Source organism: Ictidomys tridecemlineatus, chromosome 7 (assembly GCF_052094955.1).
Source record: "Ictidomys tridecemlineatus isolate mIctTri1 chromosome 7, mIctTri1.hap1, whole genome shotgun sequence".
NCBI classification, from domain to species: domain Eukaryota; kingdom Metazoa; phylum Chordata; class Mammalia; order Rodentia; family Sciuridae; genus Ictidomys; species Ictidomys tridecemlineatus.
The window spans coordinates 75,112,096-75,131,419 of record NC_135483.1 but is presented as its reverse complement, the minus strand read 5'-3'; the positions used below and the strand labels follow the sequence as shown (position 1 = coordinate 75,131,419).

At 39.2% G+C, this 19,324-nt stretch overlaps 1 protein-coding gene across 1 annotated transcript; it reads left to right on the top strand.

The window, feature by feature from the left end:
- The first annotated feature begins 11,327 nt into the window (after positions 1 to 11,327).
- On the top strand, positions 11,328 to 16,236 carry Npbwr1 (neuropeptides B and W receptor 1). The gene is made up of 2 exons (XM_078017171.1): positions 11,328 to 11,628; positions 11,935 to 16,236. The coding sequence occupies exon 2, from the start codon at positions 12,137 to 12,139 to the stop codon at positions 13,127 to 13,129; it is 993 nt and encodes a 330-aa protein (XP_077873297.1). The 5' UTR covers positions 11,328 to 11,628; positions 11,935 to 12,136; the 3' UTR covers positions 13,130 to 16,236.
- The last annotated feature ends 3,088 nt before the right edge of the window (positions 16,237 to 19,324 follow it).

The window sequence follows — 19,324 nt, the reverse complement described above, 5'->3', positions numbered from 1 at the left end:
AAAGGGCAGCCAGGTCAGCTTTGGTGAAGAGTTCATGTTGTCGAGCACATGAACTTATCACTGTGGGCAGTTTGCGCCAGGATCCATGAAAAAGTACTGTTGTGCTCCGGAGAAAAAAGGCCAACTGACATCTACAGAACATGCCATGTGTCCACCTGATTACGGACAGCCTTCTCTGCAGGGGATGCTCTTTGATGAAGATTCACATGAGATGCTGCAGTAGGCAGTCTGCTAGGATGGTTCCTGATGATTCATGCCCTCAGGTACGTACATGCCTTCCTGTAATTCCCCTTTTGATTAGAGGCTGGACTTCATATCTTGCTTCTAGGAAACAAAATATGGCAGAAGAGATGGCATGTCACCACTGGAATTAGGTTATAAAAGAATCTACCTTTTTTCTTGCTGGCATTCCTCTGGCTCCTCTCGAATACTTACCCTAATGGAGAGGGAGGGCTGCCTACAAAAGAAATAAAGGGTGACCTTTTCTCAGTAGCCAGCAAGGGCCTGCAGTCTTCAGATTCAGAAACTGAAATCTTGCCAGCAATTAAGGGAGTAAGACTGGAAGTGGCTTCTTCCCCAATACAGCCTACAGTCTCTTCATTTGAGACTGTAGCCCTGGTTGACCTTGTCACTGTACCTTTTGAGACCATGAATCACAGGACCAGGTAAGTTATTACTGTGTTGTTTTTTTTAAGCCATGAGTTCTAGGGATAATTACTTACATGGAAATAAATAACTCATATCTTTATTAGATAACACAAATATATTTATAGTCTAGACCCATTTTCAGAGACCTATTCATAGCCCTCTTTCCCAAACTTTCTTGTCACCAGTCTTCCAATCCTGTCCTTTCCTCTCTCTTAGCATTCAACTGATCCATTAGCTACTGCCCATGAATTAATGTAAATGATTTCTTCCGACCACACATCAGTCCAGACAAGGCAGACATCTTTTCTTTCAAATAACATGAATGATGTTTGAAAAATCAGGATTAAATTTTACTATAGTTTTTGAGGTCTTACTGTTTGTGCCGTATGTTAGAAGATGTAAACTTTCATTTTATCCTTAAGACATTTGTGTGTACTAGGATTGTACATTTTATTTTTGCCACTATAAAGATGGTCATGATTTTGATACCTTTATAAATACTTTATAAAGTAACTTGCTTTCTGAGACATATGAATAATGGTTACTAAGGATTGTTCTCTAGTAGGTTACTTTATCTTTTCCTATATTTTTGCATATTGCCTATGGGAGAAGATCAAGTCTTTATTGTCCCTTCAGGGATTATTTCTAATCATCAGGATTAAATTTCCAGTTTTCTCCTGAAATTTCATCAGGAACTTCTTGCTCACAGATTTAACAAGTCCAAAATAATTCTTGACTTCTATTTTCTACATGCTATTTCCTTCATCTTCCAGGTCTTCAGGGTCAAATTGTCCATTTTCCTATCATCAATAAATAGTACCATTATCCTGGGTTTTTAGAACAGAAACATCAAAATCGCTCTCTTTTCATAAAACACCATGCACTTTCATGCCTCCATTTTTTCTCATACTCTGTCTTTGATAAGGACTTTCAATGTCACTCAGGACTTAACTACAAAGCCACTCTCTCAATAACATCTCCCCTAATTTCTCTGTTTGGCAAGAAAATGCCTTTCACAAGAACTGCCTGAACACTCCTTCGCCTTTATCATAGTGCTTTGTTCTGCATTTTAAAAAGTATATTCAGAGGAACACTACTCTTTTGGAAGCACCTACATAAAGAAGTGGGTTTTTTTTTTTTAATAAGAAGTGTTTTTAGTAAAGAGTTTTGCCTACTGATATTTGTCTTAGTACTTCCCAATTTGCAGACTCTGAAGGGACCTGTAATAAACAAACCTATACAGCCTTAACTTACCTTGCTCGTTTCATAATTTTCTACCTAGTAGTTTGCAGAACATTTCATTTTGCACAGATCAGCTTTCCCATGGACATTTTTTGTACCTTATATGTTGTCTTCAATTTATATCAGTTTATATTCTTCAAGATTGTTGGATGAGCTGTATGTCCAGATACATTTCAAACAACATTTTGGTGATATTTTCTTGGCAATGGTGCTAGAATTTTAACCAGGCCTTGGAAACTAAAGGAAATAAACTACTAGATTACCACCAGAAGGAACTGATTGGGAAATTAGAAGTGCTGGAGGTTACTATTGGTAGAGGAAGTGAGAAAGATGAATAAACTATACCATAGGATTTTATTTTGTTTATTTAAAAAAACCTTTTGAAATATTATCACTGGCTTGTTGACAGAAGACATAAAAATAAGAAACTTAATATTTAAACTAAACCTTATAGCATTGGTCAGTACAGTCAGAGAAGAATTCAATCTTTCAAAGGTGGTAGATTCGTTTAACAACTTGTACTAATGCACAAATTGCCATATTGCCAAGCAAAGATGCTCATGATTTTGATACCTTTATAAAGTAATTTGCTTTCTGGAATATGTTTGGATATAATGGCTTGGTTGGCCATTGTGCCAATGCAATGTAGGTATTAATAGAATTTAAGTCCACTGTTTCATGAATCCACATGCTACAGATCTGCCCTCTCATATGGTGAAAACGTCCTCCTGATAATGTATTAATAGACCCAGTGAACACGTGGTCATTATCCTCGTTTCTTTTAGTGCCTTCTTCAAAAGTACAGTGTGCAGAAAACGGAAAGCAGTATCATCTGCTTGGTGTCATCAAAAGCATTTCATCTTGAAACAGTAATAAACAAGCAGCTTCAACTGGCTTTATTCCAAAAACATGAACACAGATGAATGTCACAACTTATTTCATTATGTGAAATGTCTTCCGAAGAACATCTGTGTAAACAAAGCTGCATCATGCACACTTCTTTCCTGCCACTTTGGGATGCATGGTACCTTCATCAACTGCATGAAGACACATTCTGTTGTATTTTGGCCATTTGTGTTCATCATCTTATCTTTGTACAGTTTATAAACAAGTGGATACCAGAATGATTTCTTTCATCTGTTCTATCCTCTGCCTTAAATTCTATGAGTGAAAAATGATTTATCAACATTAGGAAAAAATAACAATTGATGATCTGGGACTAGTCCCTCAGAAATATAAAAAACTGAAGTTGATTTGCACAGATTGAAAAAGGTCATTTTCTTACAACTGAGAAGTCCTTTCATCTTGAAGCCTTGGTTGGAGGTGCTATTAGGTTTAAACCTTGAAGTGAACATAGATTAGCCATCATTAGAATGACGGATACATTTCTTAGAAAAAATGTTTATCTTATTTATTTAATTATTTTTTATTTGGAAAAATGTTTATCTTAAAGTAGCTGGTTCTCTTTCCTCTGGCTGTCCTGAAAGAAATGGATTAGATCTTAATTAAAAGTGTAAAAACTATAGAGATGTATTTCATATTTGAATCTGAATGCTATATATGATAAAGCAGTTAGAAGGATTTGACTTTGACAATTTTTGATTTATCAACAAATGTAAAACATGTGCCTTGAATTTCACTCCTTGGCTTACAATTACAGAGTAGTAAAATCAGTGAAAGCGTGACTATATAAATGACCTGGGTTGACTTCTTACATGTATGAATATAAGCTTGCTGCATTTGTAACAAATCATCAAATTGATTACATCCACAGAATTTTTTCTTTTTGATATCCTCAGTCCTTTTTATTTTGAGACAGGGTCTTGCTAGGTTGCTTACAGCCTCACCAAGTTGCTGAGGCTCACTTTGAACCAGTGATTCTCCTGCCTCAGCTTCCTGAGCCGCTAGGATCAGGGGCATGTGCCCCTGCTCATGGCTACATTTGCAGATGTTTGAAAAAGTCTTCCCATTGACTTTTTTCTTCTTTTTTTTTTTTTTTAAATAAAGAGAGAGTGAGAGAGGAGAGAGAGAGAGAGAGAGAGAGAGAGAGAGAGAGAGAGAGAGAGAGAGAGAGAGAGAGAATTTTTAATATTTATTTTTTCGTTCTCGGCGGACACAACATCTTTGTTGGTATGTGGTGCTGAGGATCGAACCTGAGTCGCACGCATGCCAGGCGAGCACGCTACCGCTTGAGCCACATCCCCAGCCCCTTTTTTCTTCTTTTTAACATATTTTTATTTTTGGACCTTTTTAGGTTTACAGAAAAATGGAGCATAAAATACAGAGACTTCTCATGTCTTTCCTTACCACCAAAATACAGAGAGTTCCCTTACGCCTCTCCCCACTGTGAGAAAGTGTAGTGTTTCATTTTCAACATCTAGTATTCAGCCTTAATTGGATTCAATTGTAGCCCTTCCTTTTTGCTGACCTTAATTCTAAAATTAGCTAATAGCATAGGTTGTACCCCTGAACTCTTCCTAACAGGAGCAAAGGACAGTACCTGGCTAGGGATAAATGTTAGTTAACAGCTGCCCATGTGTGCTTGCTTGGATTCTCTTTGGGACCACACTCTTTTTCAGAAGTAAAGGTTTGCCTTGCCCACCCACTTTCCAGCACAGTGTTTGATTTCTTCTTGGCACCCCGTTATTTCTAACAACACCCACATATTTTTTTTCTATTAAAATATTGAATTAGTAATGTACTTGTTACAATGGGTGAATTATAATCTATTTTAAGTTAGTTTTTATGGCAGGTATAAGGTTTGTGATTAGATTTTTTTAAAAATGTGGATATTTGTGTTTAGCAATGTTTAAAGACTGTCTCAATTGAATAGTCTTTGCGCCTTTATCAAAGATAAATTGACCGAATTTATGTAGGTCTATTTTGGTTTCTCTATTCCTTTTGTTGATCTATTTGTATGATATTTACCAATATCACACTCTCATGATTACTGTGTCATTACAGTAGGTCTTGAAGTCAAGTAGTCTGTCTTTTCTTTTGTTTTTCTTCTTCTGTATTATGTTGGTTATTCTGAATTTTCTGCCTTTCCATGAAAACTGTAGTATTGGTTTGTTAATATCCATGAAATAGCTTGCAGGAATTTTATATGGAATTTCATTGAATCTATAGATCAGGTTTAAAAGAACTGATAATCTTAACAATATTGTATTTTCCTGTTCATAAACATGGAATGTCTCTCCATTTATTTAGATTTTCTTGGATTTATTTGAAAGGAGCTTTGTGCTTTTCTTCATATAGCTCTTACACATACTGTGCTAGATTTCTGCCTGAGTATTTATTTTTTGACACAATGTAGATAGTGTTGTTTTTAATTTCAAATTCCAATTGTTCAAATAGCTGGTGTATAGGAACAAAATTGACTTTTTAATATTAATTTATATGCTGCAACCTTGCTATAATTGCTTTTTTTAATGTTGACTAATAGACATTTTTCTACAATCATGTCATATGTGAACTAAGGCAATTATAATTCTTCCTTACCAATCTACATACTTTTTATCTTTTTTTCTATTTTATTTAATTACTTAGAATTTACAATACAATGTTACATAGGAGATAAGAGTAGTGGGAGAGTTATTCTTGCGTATTTCTCATCTTGGGGGCAAAGCATGTAGTTTCTTCTTATTAAGTATGATATAAACTATAAGGTTGGTCTGTTCATTTAGTTTCAGTAAATGTTGCTCATCCAGTTGATGAAGTTCCCCATTATTCTAAATGTCAATTAGATCTAGTTGGTTAAGGATGCTGTTCAGTTAATTACATTCTTACTGGTTTTCTGCTTTGTGATTCTGTCAATTAGAAAGAGGGGTTCTGAAGTCTCCAGGTATAACAGTGCATTTGTCTATTTTTTTGCAGTTCTAATTAGTTTCTACACTAATTAGTTTCTAATTAGTTTGACACACTGTTGTTAGATACGCTCATATTGTGGGATGTTTTGTGTTCTTAGAGAACTGATCTTTTTACTATTATCATCTGATAATTTACCTTGGTCTAAAGTTTGCTTTGTTTGAAATTACCTTGGTTTTGATTAGTACTAGCAAAATATATCTTTTTCCATGTTTTTACTACTTCACTTTACATAGCCTAAATTATCTTGTGTCTTCATATTTAAATGAGTTTCTAATAGACAAGGCAGATTTGGTTCTTTCTTTCTTTTTCAATATCTTTATTTATTTATTTTTATGTGGTGCTGAGGATCAAACCCAGTGCCTTACACGTGCAAGGCAGGTGTTCTACCACTAAGCTACAGCCCCAGCCCCCTATTTGGTTCTTTTTAAAAAATACACTCTGATGGTTTCTGTGTTTTAATTGATATATTTGGACCATTCACATTGAAAGTGACTATTGGTATTGTATTAATAGCTACTATATTTGCAGTTGTTTTCTATTTGTTGCCCTTGATCATTTATCTTTATCTTTTTGTTTTCTAATTTTTCCTGCCTTGAATGTTTTTTGTACTGGGGATGATTAAACCCAGAGATGCTTTACCACTGAGCTACATTGCCAGACTTTTTCTATTTTTATTTTGGTACATTGCCGGGTTTCTGTTCTCGAAACTAAAAGGCTCAGGGGTCACTCCAGGAAAACTGGGCTAACTGGGCCACACAAAATAACCACACAAGAGACACAAACACCTTTTTTATTGGGGTCACTGTGATGGCTCCTCTGACCTTAAGGGTCCACAGGAAGAGAGAGAGAGAGAGAGCACACACATGCTGACCCCTTTTATTAAGGAGAAAGCTATTCAAATGAGACAAGGGGTCAGGTTTCAGGGGGTCTATCATGAATCTATCCTCATGATGTCCACTGTCAGCAGGTTGACTGACACTTGGGTAGGCCACACTTAAGAGCACAGTAAGAGGAGGGGACACACACAAGGCACTTCCATGGAAGATTCTATCCTAAACAGGGCAAGGGGTTATATTACAAAGGAACAGGTGAGCATAGCTTCACCCTGGGGCTGTAGCAAGACACACCCATGCACTGACCCTGGAAGCTAAGAAAGGTGGGGAAAGCTCTGCCACATTTCTCTAAGTGCCTCAGCACCCAGCCGAGGAGTGTGACTCAGTCACATGCAAAGTTGGTCTCCCACAGTACAGAATATTACTAAGATGCTGACGACGTCACTAAATTGCTGAGGTTGTCCTCAAAATTGCGATCCTCTAAGGCTCCTGTGTTGCTAGGAATACAGGAGTGCACCACTGCACATGGCTGGTTTTAATTATACATTTTATTATTCATTTTTATCCCTTCTCTTGACATATCAATTATAGGTTTAAAAGTGTTTAGTGGTGCCATGGAATTTGAAATATAGATTTACAACTAAACCTAAACTCATTTCCAAATCACATTATATCCCTTCAGTGTACATTTTAAATACCTTTTTAACATAACATTTCCAATCCTTCCATTCTATTCTTCATTATATTTATCATTAATTTTATCTATAATATATAATATATTGCTTTGAACATTGAATATGTTGGATCAAATAAGAAAAAATGAAATGTTTTAACTTCATTTATACCATCTCTAATGTATTTCCTTTACTTATGTAGATCCAACATTCTGACCTATATAAATTTCCTTTTCATTGAAGAACTTTCTTTAGTATTTCTGGAAAGATGGGTATATGGCAACAAACACCCTCAGTTTTTGTTCGTCTGAGAAAGTCTATTTCTTCTTCCACTTTGAAGGACAATTGTGCTGGATATGGAATTCTCGATTGGTGAGATTTTTACTTTCAATAAATTAACTCTTGCTTGCACAGTTTCTGCAAAGAAGTCCAGTATAATGCTTATCCTGTTATTCTACTGCAAAGATATTTTTTTCCCTCTGGATTTTTTTAAAAAAAATTTTTTTCTAAGAAAAGTATGTGTGTGTATGTGTGAATTCTATAAAAATAGAAGAAAAATCAGTTAAGGAATGAGATGGAGGGAGGGGGAAGATAAGAATAAGGGAAGAAGAATGGGATGGATATGACCTAACTTTTCTAAGTACATATGTGAATATGTCACAGTGAATCTTGCCACTATGTATATCTACAAGGCACTAATTAAAAAAAAAATAACTAAAAGCAGAAGGATCAGTAGAAGGAGGGAATGGGGGAGGGAAGAAGAAAGAGAAAGGGGAAGTTCAGTACTGAATCAGAGCAAATTATATTTCATGCTTTTATAATTATGTTAAAATGAACGCTAATGTTATGTTTAACTAAAAAGAACCAATAAAAGTATACAAGAAAAAACCAAAAAATATTTTTATCCTTGTCTTTGATTTTTCTGTATTTTTAATGTTATGGTTTAGATATGAGATGTCCCCCCAGAATCCTGTGTTCATTCAGAAATGTTTGGAGGTAAAAATGATTAGATTACAACTAATGATAGGGAAAATAGAATGGAGAACAAATAATGTAGTAGGTATGTACCCTGTTCTTAGCTCTTTCAGGTTGCTATAAAAAATACCATAAGTTGGCCTAAAAACCACATGAATTTATTTCTCACTGACTGCTGCCCACTATCTTGAGAGAGTGTATCACACTATGTCTCCTAACAGAAAAATATGAAAAAAATTAAATCTAAACTATAGTCTCTATGGAATGTGTATTGTTTTTGCACTATCATAAAGTTAAAAAAAATTGTAAGTCAGTAATTGTCTATATATTATTATTATTATTATTTTGTGTGTGTGAGGGATACAAACATTCTGGAGGCTGGGACATCCAAGATCAATCTACTAGAAAATTTAGTCTGGTGCTAGTTCACTTTTTAGACAACCATCTTCTTGCTGTAACCTCACAAGGTGGAAGAGAAAAGGGAACCCTCGGGCTGGGGATGTGGCTCAAGCGGTAGCGCACTCGCCTGGCATGTGTGCAGCTCAGGTTCGATCCTCAGCATCACATACAAAGATAGATGTTGTGTCCGCGAAAAACTAAAAAATAAATATTAAGATTCTCTCTCTCTTTAAAAAAAAGAAAAAAAAGAAAAGGGAACCCTCCCCAATCTCAAAGATAGATAGATGTTTCTACAAAGATAGATGTTGTGTCCGCCAAAAACTAAAAAATAAATATTAAGATTCTCTCTCTCTTTAAAAAAAAGAAAAAAAGAAAAGGGAACCCTCCCCAATCTCAATTCATGAGGGCGCCATTCTCATGACCTAATTACCTCCCAAAGCCCCCATCTCTGATATTATCAATCCGGAATTAGTTTCTCATAGTTAAATTTTGGAGGGGCACGTTCACATCATAGCATTCTACTCATGAGTCTCCCTAAATTTTGTCCTTTTCATACACACAACATTTTCATTCTAATCCAATATACCCCAAATTCTCAAGTCATTCCAGCATCAACTCAAAAGTCTAAAGCCCCAAATCTAATCTACATTTCTAAATTAGATGTGAGTGAGATTCAAAGTACAATTCATTCTAAGGCAAATTGCTCTCCAGCTGTGAAATCCAACATGCTGTGTGCTTCCAAAGATACAGGGGTAGTAGAGGCATAGGATAGGCAAAGAGTCAGGATTCACACACAGCATACTCATACACATGGCTCTGCTGGTCTGGAGTCAAGGGAATGCCCCACCCCATAGCTCTTCTGGGTATTTGTGGCCCCATGCTTACTGGGGCTTTTGTAGTCTGGGCCTGTGATGGTGGAGGGCACTAACATTTCAGAACAGATGCTCCTCACTTGTGATGGAATTCTGTTCTTAAAAGCCTAATATACACTGAAAATTTCGAAAGTCATATTTAATCCATCTAACCTACTTAATGTCATAGCTTAGCAATACAGTACACTGTAGAGCATTGGTTGTTGATTGCATGGCTGACTGCTGCCCAGTATCTTGAGAGAGTGTATCATACCAGGTATCCTAACAGAAAAATATGAAAAAAATTAAATCTAAACTATAGTCTCTATATGTGTATTGTTTTTGCACTATCATAAAGTTAAAAAATCTTAAGTTAACTATTGTAAGTTAGTAATTGTCTATATGTTGTTATTTTTTGGGGGGATACAAACATTTAGAAGATGGGACCCTAATATTATCTATAACTGCATTAAATGAATTATGAACTAAATACTCCAATTCAAGGACAAATATTGTTAGGCTGGGCTTAGCAATTTAATAATACATGGAACATACTTTAAATATAAGAACACAGAAAAATTTAAAGTAACAGGATTCTAAAGAAGGATATTCCCTGATAATAAGGAAAGAGTGTAGCTATTCTGATATCAAACTAATGGTATATATATACAGCAAGGAGCAGTGAGTTAAGGAGTTATAGTGAAAAAAGAATCCATTTCATGGGAAAATACAACAATCTCAAATTGGTGTGCACCTAATAGAATAGCATCAAATCATGTAGTAAAAACTGACAAATAAAAGTATAAGTAGATAAATTCACAATTATTGGTGGAGATAAACACATATATTTAGTAACTAAAAAAAACAGACAAAAATATCAGTAGAGAAAAGATTTGAACAAAACATGAAATTTCAGAGTAGTAAAGTTGATGCAGATACTGATTTTTTTTTTTTAAAGAATAGGTAAAGGAAAGCATTTTTATTTTTGAACCTTTAGGTTTCTTCCCCCATCCACTTGAGATTTGTCTCAGGATCTCCTCAGAAATGCATCATAAAAGAAAGAACCTGACATGTACTGTATTTGAGCTTTGTTTGCTTTTGTAGCAGGAAGTTTATTAGAGAATACAATCTAGTTTTCTATTTGCTGACTCTACCAAAGGGAAGGTGAAGCGGCAAAAAGACTTGGAGAGAAACAATATTTAATTTATTTCATTCCACCCTCAAAGGAACTGGTGGAAGAAACCCAGGTCCAGGGAGATAGCAATATTAGTGTCCAACACTGCTTTTGCTCTGCTTACCTTAGCAACCCCACGCAGACACTGTAAGTAACTCTCATTACCCTGAGGATTAAAAATGAGTATTTGAAAATCAAGAGAATGTATTGAACAATTTGCAACGTTTTATGAAACATGCATTAAGTCACAGGGTGTCCTAAAAAGATGTTGAAACAGTTTGTCTTTATTAATCAAGTTTCACATGTATTTTTAAAGAATGTGAAACTATCTCAAATAATTTATTTGACACTAACAATGTTTTAACTTTTGAAGACTGTAGTATTAGAAAATGATTTTTTTTTTTTTACTTTAAAATCACATACACTTTCCCCTACAGTGTAGCAGTGTGGTATGCAGGCAATCGCAGATTCAAATTACATTATTTCCTTTGGGGCATGGTGTTAAAAACATAGAATGGGAGCCTCAACCGCATTGTCCTCCTTTTAAAACAGTTTATGAACACCTTAACTTTGTTTTTCTTAAATTCAGTTCTTAACAGGAAAGCTTTTTATTATTGGAGTGAGGTTACACTTCCAGAAGGAACAACAATAAAAAAAATCCCTTATATTTTAGAGGAATGCCGTTTTCTGTTAGTTCCAAGGGATTTTAACTAAGAATGGTGGTGGTGGAAGGAGGGGGACTGTCAGTCGTGTCTGGGACCTGTGGCAGCCACTGCGCAGTCCCCACACTTGTAGGCGCTCTGGAAGGACCCGCGGAGGCGGTAGCGGCTGCCTCGGGGGACGAGGGGGGGGGCGCCAGAAGGCTTATACCAGCGGGCGGGTGCCACAGCCTCCTCCCACAGCCAACGGACTCTCCTCTGGACCTCTCCAGGAAAGGCAGACTGTTTTCTGAGGCTAGCCAGGTAAGGTAAAAATCGATGTGGAGCTTGCTTTTACCGAGGGCTCTTGGAACTGAGGGAGACTTAAGCATGCTTCTGCAGAATTCCGTGGGGTGAGCGGGTGTGCCAGGGGTGTCCTGAAACAAGGGAGAGGGACTTGCATTTTCCTATGAAGATGTCTTTTCACTCTGATGTATTCAATTGGTTGCAAAGAGATTTCAACAGGTAACTCTCACTTGGTGGGGGTGGGGGAGGTTTGGGGTGTTGGCCCCATCTCGGCTCCTAGCTAGAGCTGTACGTCGATGAGCCTAATCTGTGATTTCATTTCAGCTTTCTAGCCCTAGAAGCCCGCAGTGACAGTGCTCTGAGGAGTGCCAGGAAACGCCCCTCCCCAGGAAAACCAAAGAAGCTCTTGGAGAGCAGCAGCTGGGGTCCTGGTACTCGGTGTGCCTACGAGGGCTTCTGAGCTGCGGAGACGCGAGGGGGAGGCTGTGGGAGTCTGGGGGTCGGCAGCTCTTCTGCTCTTGTCGAGATGTACAACGGGTCGTTCTTGGAACCCGGCGGGGTCAACGCGTCTTGCTGGGGTCCTGGGCTGGGATGCCCCAACGCGTCCAACCCTGCGCCTTTGCCGCTGCCACAGTCGCTGGCTGTGGCGGTGCCGGTGGTCTACGCGGTGATCTGCGTTGTGGGGCTTGTCGGCAACTCGGCTGTGCTGTACGTGCTGTTGCGGGCGCCCCGCATGAAGACCGTCACCAACCTGTTCATCCTCAACCTGGCCATCGCCGACGAACTCTTCACCCTGGTGCTGCCCGTCAACATCGCCGACTTCCTGCTGAGGCAGTGGCCGTTCGGGGAGCTCATGTGCAAGTTCATCGTGGCCATCGACCAATACAACACGTTCTCCAGTCTGTACTTCCTCACGGTCATGAGCGCCGACCGCTACCTGGTGGTGCTGGCCACTGCCGAGTCGCGCCGGGTGGCTGGCCGCACGTACGGCGCTGCACGCGCCGTGAGCCTGGCGGTGTGGGGGCTCGTCACGCTGGTGGTGCTGCCCTTTGCCATCTTCGCCAGGCTCGACGAGGAGCAGGGCCGGCGCCAGTGCGTGCTGGTTTTCCCACAGCCCGAGGCCTTGTGGTGGCGGGCGAGTCGCCTTTACACGCTGGTGCTGGGCTTTGCTATCCCGGTGTCCACCATCTGTGCTCTCTACATCACCCTGCTGTGCCGACTGCGTGCCATTCGGCTCGACAGCCACGCCAAGGTTTTGGATCGCGCCAAGAAGCGAGTGACCTTCCTGGTAGTGGCCATCCTGGCCGTATGTCTCCTCTGCTGGACGCCCTACCACCTGAGCACCGTGGTGGCGCTCACCACCGACCTCCCGCAGACCCCGCTAGTCATCGCTATCTCCTACTTAATCACTAGTTTGAGCTACGCCAACAGCTGCCTCAACCCTTTCCTTTACGCTTTCCTGGACGACAGTTTCCGCAAGAGCCTCCGCCAGCTTATGGTGTGCCGCGCGGAGCCCTGAGGACCCCCGCGCGCGCCTTGTTTCCCCTCCAGCCTTGCTAGCTCCGGTGGGTCCAGAAGTTTGACAATTTGGTCTCCAACAGGCTTTCCCGGAATCCTGGGGTTGCAGATTCTCGGGTCCCACGCAAGGCCTAGTCACTAGGAAGCACACTGGCTGCGCCCGCAATTTGAGTTGACCAAATCCTTCAGATGATGATGAGTGTGAGGACCACCTCACACTCAGTGTGCAGCCGAGAACGCGCACTGACCGCTTCCTAAAGCAAAACCGCAGGGATCCACACCTGAGCTTGGCACAGCGCCCCATTAAGTGTAGTGGAGAAGGGAGGTATTATTGCTGGAAATCGACCCCCTCTTTCTCTTCCCCGCGCTCCCCGCCGGGCGATTTGCAAACAGAAGAGGGGCCCTCCAAGCCCTCGAGAGGAGGGTGTCGCTGGTGCCCCCACGCGTTGGCTCAGCGCTCGCCTTCAGCAGCTGTCTGTGCTTTTTGTTTTCTCGTTTTGCTCATGCTGCCTAACATGGCTTGGTAACTCGTTCTCGGCTTTATCCTTTGCGGACTAGGGCCAAGGCCCGCGCGTTCCGTGCCCACCCCTCTGAAATGAGGACAGCAGCTAAGGACACCTGTTTTTTTTTTTTCTTTTCCGTCTGAGAAAAACGGAAACAACTGCTGGTGCACGGCAGGGTGTGGTTGGTGCGTGTGTGAGTGTGTGTGTGTGTGTGTGTGTGTGTGTGTGTGTGTGTGTGGTGTCTTGGATGATAGGGGATGAAGAAGCCTGGAGTCTGGCGGTGACTGCCAAGAATAATGATTCCAGCTCCCTGTTCCAAGCTTTCATCTTTGTCTCTCGGGGTTACAACCCCTGATCTCACCTGAAAACGCTCCTTGACTCTCGCTCTATGGGAACCCCACTTGCCCTGGTACCAAAGTCAGGACCGGGAGAAGTCGCCCGGGAGCGAGGTTCCAGCGCCCCCTTGAGGAGCTAGATGCCCATCCCTGAGCGTCCTGAGGTATTTGCACCTGCTAATGGCTCTTTAACACAAGTCATTACTGCTTTCTGCCAAGGACTTAAATGTCCCCACACCCCTTTGCTCCAATCGGCCTCTTGCTCCAATTGGTCCAATATGACTTGGACCAGTTCATTGTAATTGTTTGTATAAATGCTGCTTTTCTGGACAGAGAACTGGGTTAATATTATATATATATCCTTATCTCACAAGTTGCTTTAAGGATCAAAAGAAATCAGAAATGTGATCTGCTTCCTCCTTTGTTCTGTTTTCCCTCACATTCCACATTGTTCTCGACTTCCCTCTAGGGAAAGCAAATAAACTGAGAGGACCAGAGGTCTCAGATTTCCCTTGGTAGGACACTTTTCCACATTCTACAAGAGTTACGGATCACCTGTACTTTACTCCTTAGTCCTGGACAGTGACTGGTAATATTCTGTGCAAACTTGGTAAATATCTGGTTTGGGTTTCACAAGGGAGATTGGTCAGAAGCTACTTACTTATATCTCTAGTGATGGGAGACAAAAGCAGAGGAAGAGAGAGGACTGACCCTTGGGTAGGCCAGTTATCTCTAGTTAATCTCGGAAGTGAGGCAAAATTAGCCAGACTCTGATAATCCATGACAGAGTTTTAAAAGGTATTGTTCTTTAAAATGAATTCCAAACAGGAATGAAAATTTCTAATTACATGTGAGAAAGTGTATTGCTAAGAAGTTTTTTTTAAATATATTTCATGCAAATTTATTTATTTATTTATTTATATTAGTTACACATGACAGTACAATGATCTTTACAATTCTGCCAAGAAGTTTTGTTTGCCTAATTTGATTGGTACTTTAAATCAAATTCTTAATTATTTAAATTCAAAATACCTTTTAAAAATATATGGAAGAGAAATAATCTACCTTGGGTGGGGTAAGTCCAACCCCTAATTTTAGCAAATGAGATTTGTTCCTTAGGTCTTAAAGTTATTAGGAACATTGAGATTATTCATAGCTACCAGGTTAGAAAATATAAATTTAGACACTTAACTGCCATGGGTGTGAATAATAGTGATTTTTTCATAATAAAGTTTTACATCTCTAATGCATTTTTAAATTTTAAATTTGTTTTGGTTGTAGATGGACACAATACATACCTTTGCTTTATTTTTATGTAGTGTGGAGGATCTAATCCAGGGCTCACATGGGCCAGGCAAGTGCTCTACCACTTAGCCACAACCCCAGTCCCTCTAATGCATTTTGAATAATGACTAACATGGCATTTGAACAGAACTCTGATTGGTGGTCTTCAGGGGCCTCTTGGAATCTTTGTTATTATCTTTCAAATTTCGAGGAAACATTCTACAAGTTTTCTTAAAACTCAGAAAATTCTTTTATGAGTCTCTGTAATTGTTCAAAATTAAAGTTTTAAACTTAGAGTAACTTGTACATTATCCACAAAGAATGAAGTAGACATTTGCCCACAAACTCAATCAAGATCATCTGGCTTTGAAACTTCAGCTGCCTTCACGAACTCAGTAATGGATCAGAGGGAGATCCAAGTGATCCACCTGTCCACTGCATCATCTCTACTGTAGATGGGCCTGGAGCTTCTTGGGATCCATGGACATGACTGTTAGAAAAATACAAGGCCTGGCATTGCTGTAGCGACGCACGGATTGGCAGCCTATTATGCATGTGGGATTAAATATGACTCAGTTTAGTTTGACCTTGGGTTGGTAAATCACTGGATAAATTATTGTGTTAGCTATAGATTACTAGCCTTCATATGGGCATGTAGGAATTGAGACTGTATGTCTATAGAGTTCCTTTTTATCCATTAGTTAATAGGTAGAATACATATGCAAATAAGTCATGGAAAAGTGAAGTTGATTTACATTGTATTGCAAAAGTTTTAATTCTGTGTTGAATTCTTGCAGTCTTTGTGTAAACTCTAGTTGTTGTTGTTTTTTTTGGCAACTTCTGGTATTTAAAAATGTCTGTTTGGTTTTACTTGATTTAGTACAGTTGCATAATGTTTTGTGCTCATGCTTACTCTTGAGAAATTCAGACTCTGCTAGTCCATTGTAGAGGAGTTCAGTTTAAAATAAAACATTTGGTGTTGTTAATGAATATTCTGTTTCTTGAAAACATGGGATGCATAATTTGGTCATGTCAGCATTTATATGCTATTGATTTTTTTAAAAGACTGTCTTCATGGAAAAGTTATCTAATGAATAGGCAGTGAAAAACAGAAATATTTGACAGGACAAAATTAAGAATTCACGCTCCCCCTAACTCTTAAAACTTCAGTTGATTGTGAAAATGATGCAAAGCTGTTGATTGACTGAGATGCTTGATCTTACATTGGTCAGGGAAATTTCATTTATTGAATATATAACTAGATATGTAAAGGGTGAGAAGCAAAAAGACATATTTCTTAAATTATTAGCACACATCTAGCATTGAGTTAGCAATACACATAGGCATGTCCAAAATTTGTACAAGGTACAGAATCTCACTTAGAAAACCCCACGAACTCACTGTGAACTCTCCTTTCCTCAGAAATGTGCTAAGAAGACAATAACAACAAACAAAATCCATGATGGGTAGGAATCATCTGTGCTTATGCACATTAAGAAAGAGATCAGAGAAATTCTGCACACAGCTTTGGATCTGTCACTTTGGTCCCCATTTTACATATAAAGAAAGCAAAATATAAAGAAGTGGTTTGCTTTAGCCAGGTACACAGAGACCAATCAAGACCAATTAGAGAAAAACAGTAGTGGAGAAAAACACAGAGCTATCTGGTTCCTATTCTAGAAATATCACATCCTATTTTGGGCAGAGATGGACTGTAATGTACAATTTGGAAATATCAAACTATAAAAATCAGATATCTTTGAAATATTTAATGGATCAAGCAAGGTACACCTACTATTCTATCACAGATATCAAAGGAGGCTCTAGTGGGCCATGACCAGGAGCATTGTTTTGTGATATCTGGATCCTCTAATAAAAACTGTATGGCCAGTGGGGAGGAGTATTGCACTCTGTAATTCCAGCAACTTGGAGGCTGAGGTGGAAGGATCAAAATCAGCCTTAGCAACTTAGTGAGGCCCTAATTATAAAACTTCAGGGCTGGGGCTCTACTCATGGTGGATTGCTTGCTTAGTATGTGAGAATTTCTGGGAGAGAGAGAGAGAGAGAGAGAGAGAGAGAGAGAGAGAGAGAGAGAGAGAGAGAGAGAGAGAGCGCGAGTGCACATGCATGAGATAGATCCCCAGTATATATATATATATATATATATAGAGAGAGAGAGAGAGAGAGAGAGAGAGAAATAATAAATAATAAAACTTCAGCCCTAGCTCAGAGCCTTATAAGCCATATGGCTACATAAAAGTTATATAAAAATAAAAATTTATTGAGCAGAGCTGTCTATGTTGAGCAGATATGTAAAGGATGAGAAGCAAAAAGACACATTTCTTAAATTATTAGCACACATCTAGCATTGAGTTAGCAGTACACATAGGCATTTCTAAAATTATATACATATAGGTGCCATGTGTATTGCCATCTCCAAGTCTTATGCATGCAAAGGTGTGTTAGTCAGTTTTCTGTTGCTATGATCAAAAAGCTGGACGAGAAAATTATGGGGAAGTTTAGTTTGGCTCTGGTTTCAGTGGCTTAGTCCATCTTGATCAGATTCATTGTTTGGGGAGGCCAGAATTGAGGTGGAGCAACATGGCTGAAGGGCCCAGCAGCTCAAGGCAGGGCTAGGAAGTACAGAAAGAGTGGGTAAGGGGCCACAGGAAAGATGAACCCTTCCAGGGCATGCCCTTAGTGACCCACCTCCTCCAGGTGTGCCCCACCTGCCTACTGTACCACCCACTCAGTCCATTTAAACTAGGATGGAGTGATTAGGTTACAGCTCTCTTAATCCAATCACTTCATCTCTGAATATTTCTGCATTAACACGGGAGCTTTGGGATACACTTCATATGCAAACCATAATAGGAGGTGAGCTCCAGATTCACTGTTTATATAAAATAGATTGTTAGTGGTGTCCCTATTTTATATAGAATAGTTTTATAATGATGATGTTCCTCTTGAATTTTAGGCAAGGTCCAGTTTATTTGTTTATATCAAATCTCATATGGTTATATCATATCACATCACTTAAAAGAGGAAAAAGATGAAAAAAGGGAAGAAAAGTTAAAACGATACATTTTTAGAAACTATTAGAATGGATAAATTGGATGTACCCCACAATTCAGAACAGGATTCCTCTTTTGTCAAATATTGCCTAGCAGCAAAAGCAGATTGCATTCCTTACTAGTGCCCTTGGCTATGCTATTGCACAAAGAACATATGCTCTAGTGGGTCACAACCAGGAGCATTGTTTTGTGATATCTAATTCTTCTAATAAACACTGTGTGGCCAGGTGGGTGCAGTGGTGCATGCCTGTAATCCCAGTAACGGGGGAGGCTGAGGCAGGAGGATTGCAAGTTCAAAACCAACCTTAGCACTTAGCCAGACTTTAAGCAACTTAGTGAAAATAAAACATAAAAATGGCCAGGGATGTGGCTCAGTGATTAAGCACCTCTGGGTTCAATCACTGGTACCAAAACCAAAACAAACAAACAAATCTCAAAACTGTGTGGTCAGTCTTCCTTTATTCTGAGGTATCCAAAACCAGAATCAGTGACTACAATAACCAGCTCACCGCACACCCCAGAGGAGTGGATTGATTCACTATTGAATTGCATGTTACTCAATAATGTGGGAGAGACTGAGTTATTTCCAAACATGAGGGGCCTATCATTTATGAATGTTAAATAGTAGCAACAAAATGAACATTTTAATGATTCTTCCAGTTGGCAAAGTAGCTTACTATAAACAGCAACAAGTTATCTGGTAGTGGAGAAAAACACTAGCCCTTTTCAGTCTATGTGGTAAGAATGAAGCAATCAAGTTAGAAAAGATGTAAATATCTACAACCTATGATAGTACCAGCATTTTACCCATGTTCTCCTGGTTAATGCTCTTTTGGTTCCTGTAACCGCTCCCTCCTAATAAGAATACCACTCCTCTTGCTACATTTCTACTGTTCTCTTTACAAAGGAATTCCAGGGCTCCTAGTTAAAAGGGAGTTTTAACTAGACACATAGACCAATGGTAAACAATATGTAACAGAAGTGAGTCTGTATTATGTAT

Excerpts from the sequence above, each read along its gene's own strand:
- Npbwr1 (XM_078017171.1), top strand. The coding sequence starts at position 12,137 with ATGTACAACGGGTCGTTCTTGGAACCCGGCGGGGTCAACGCGTCTTGC.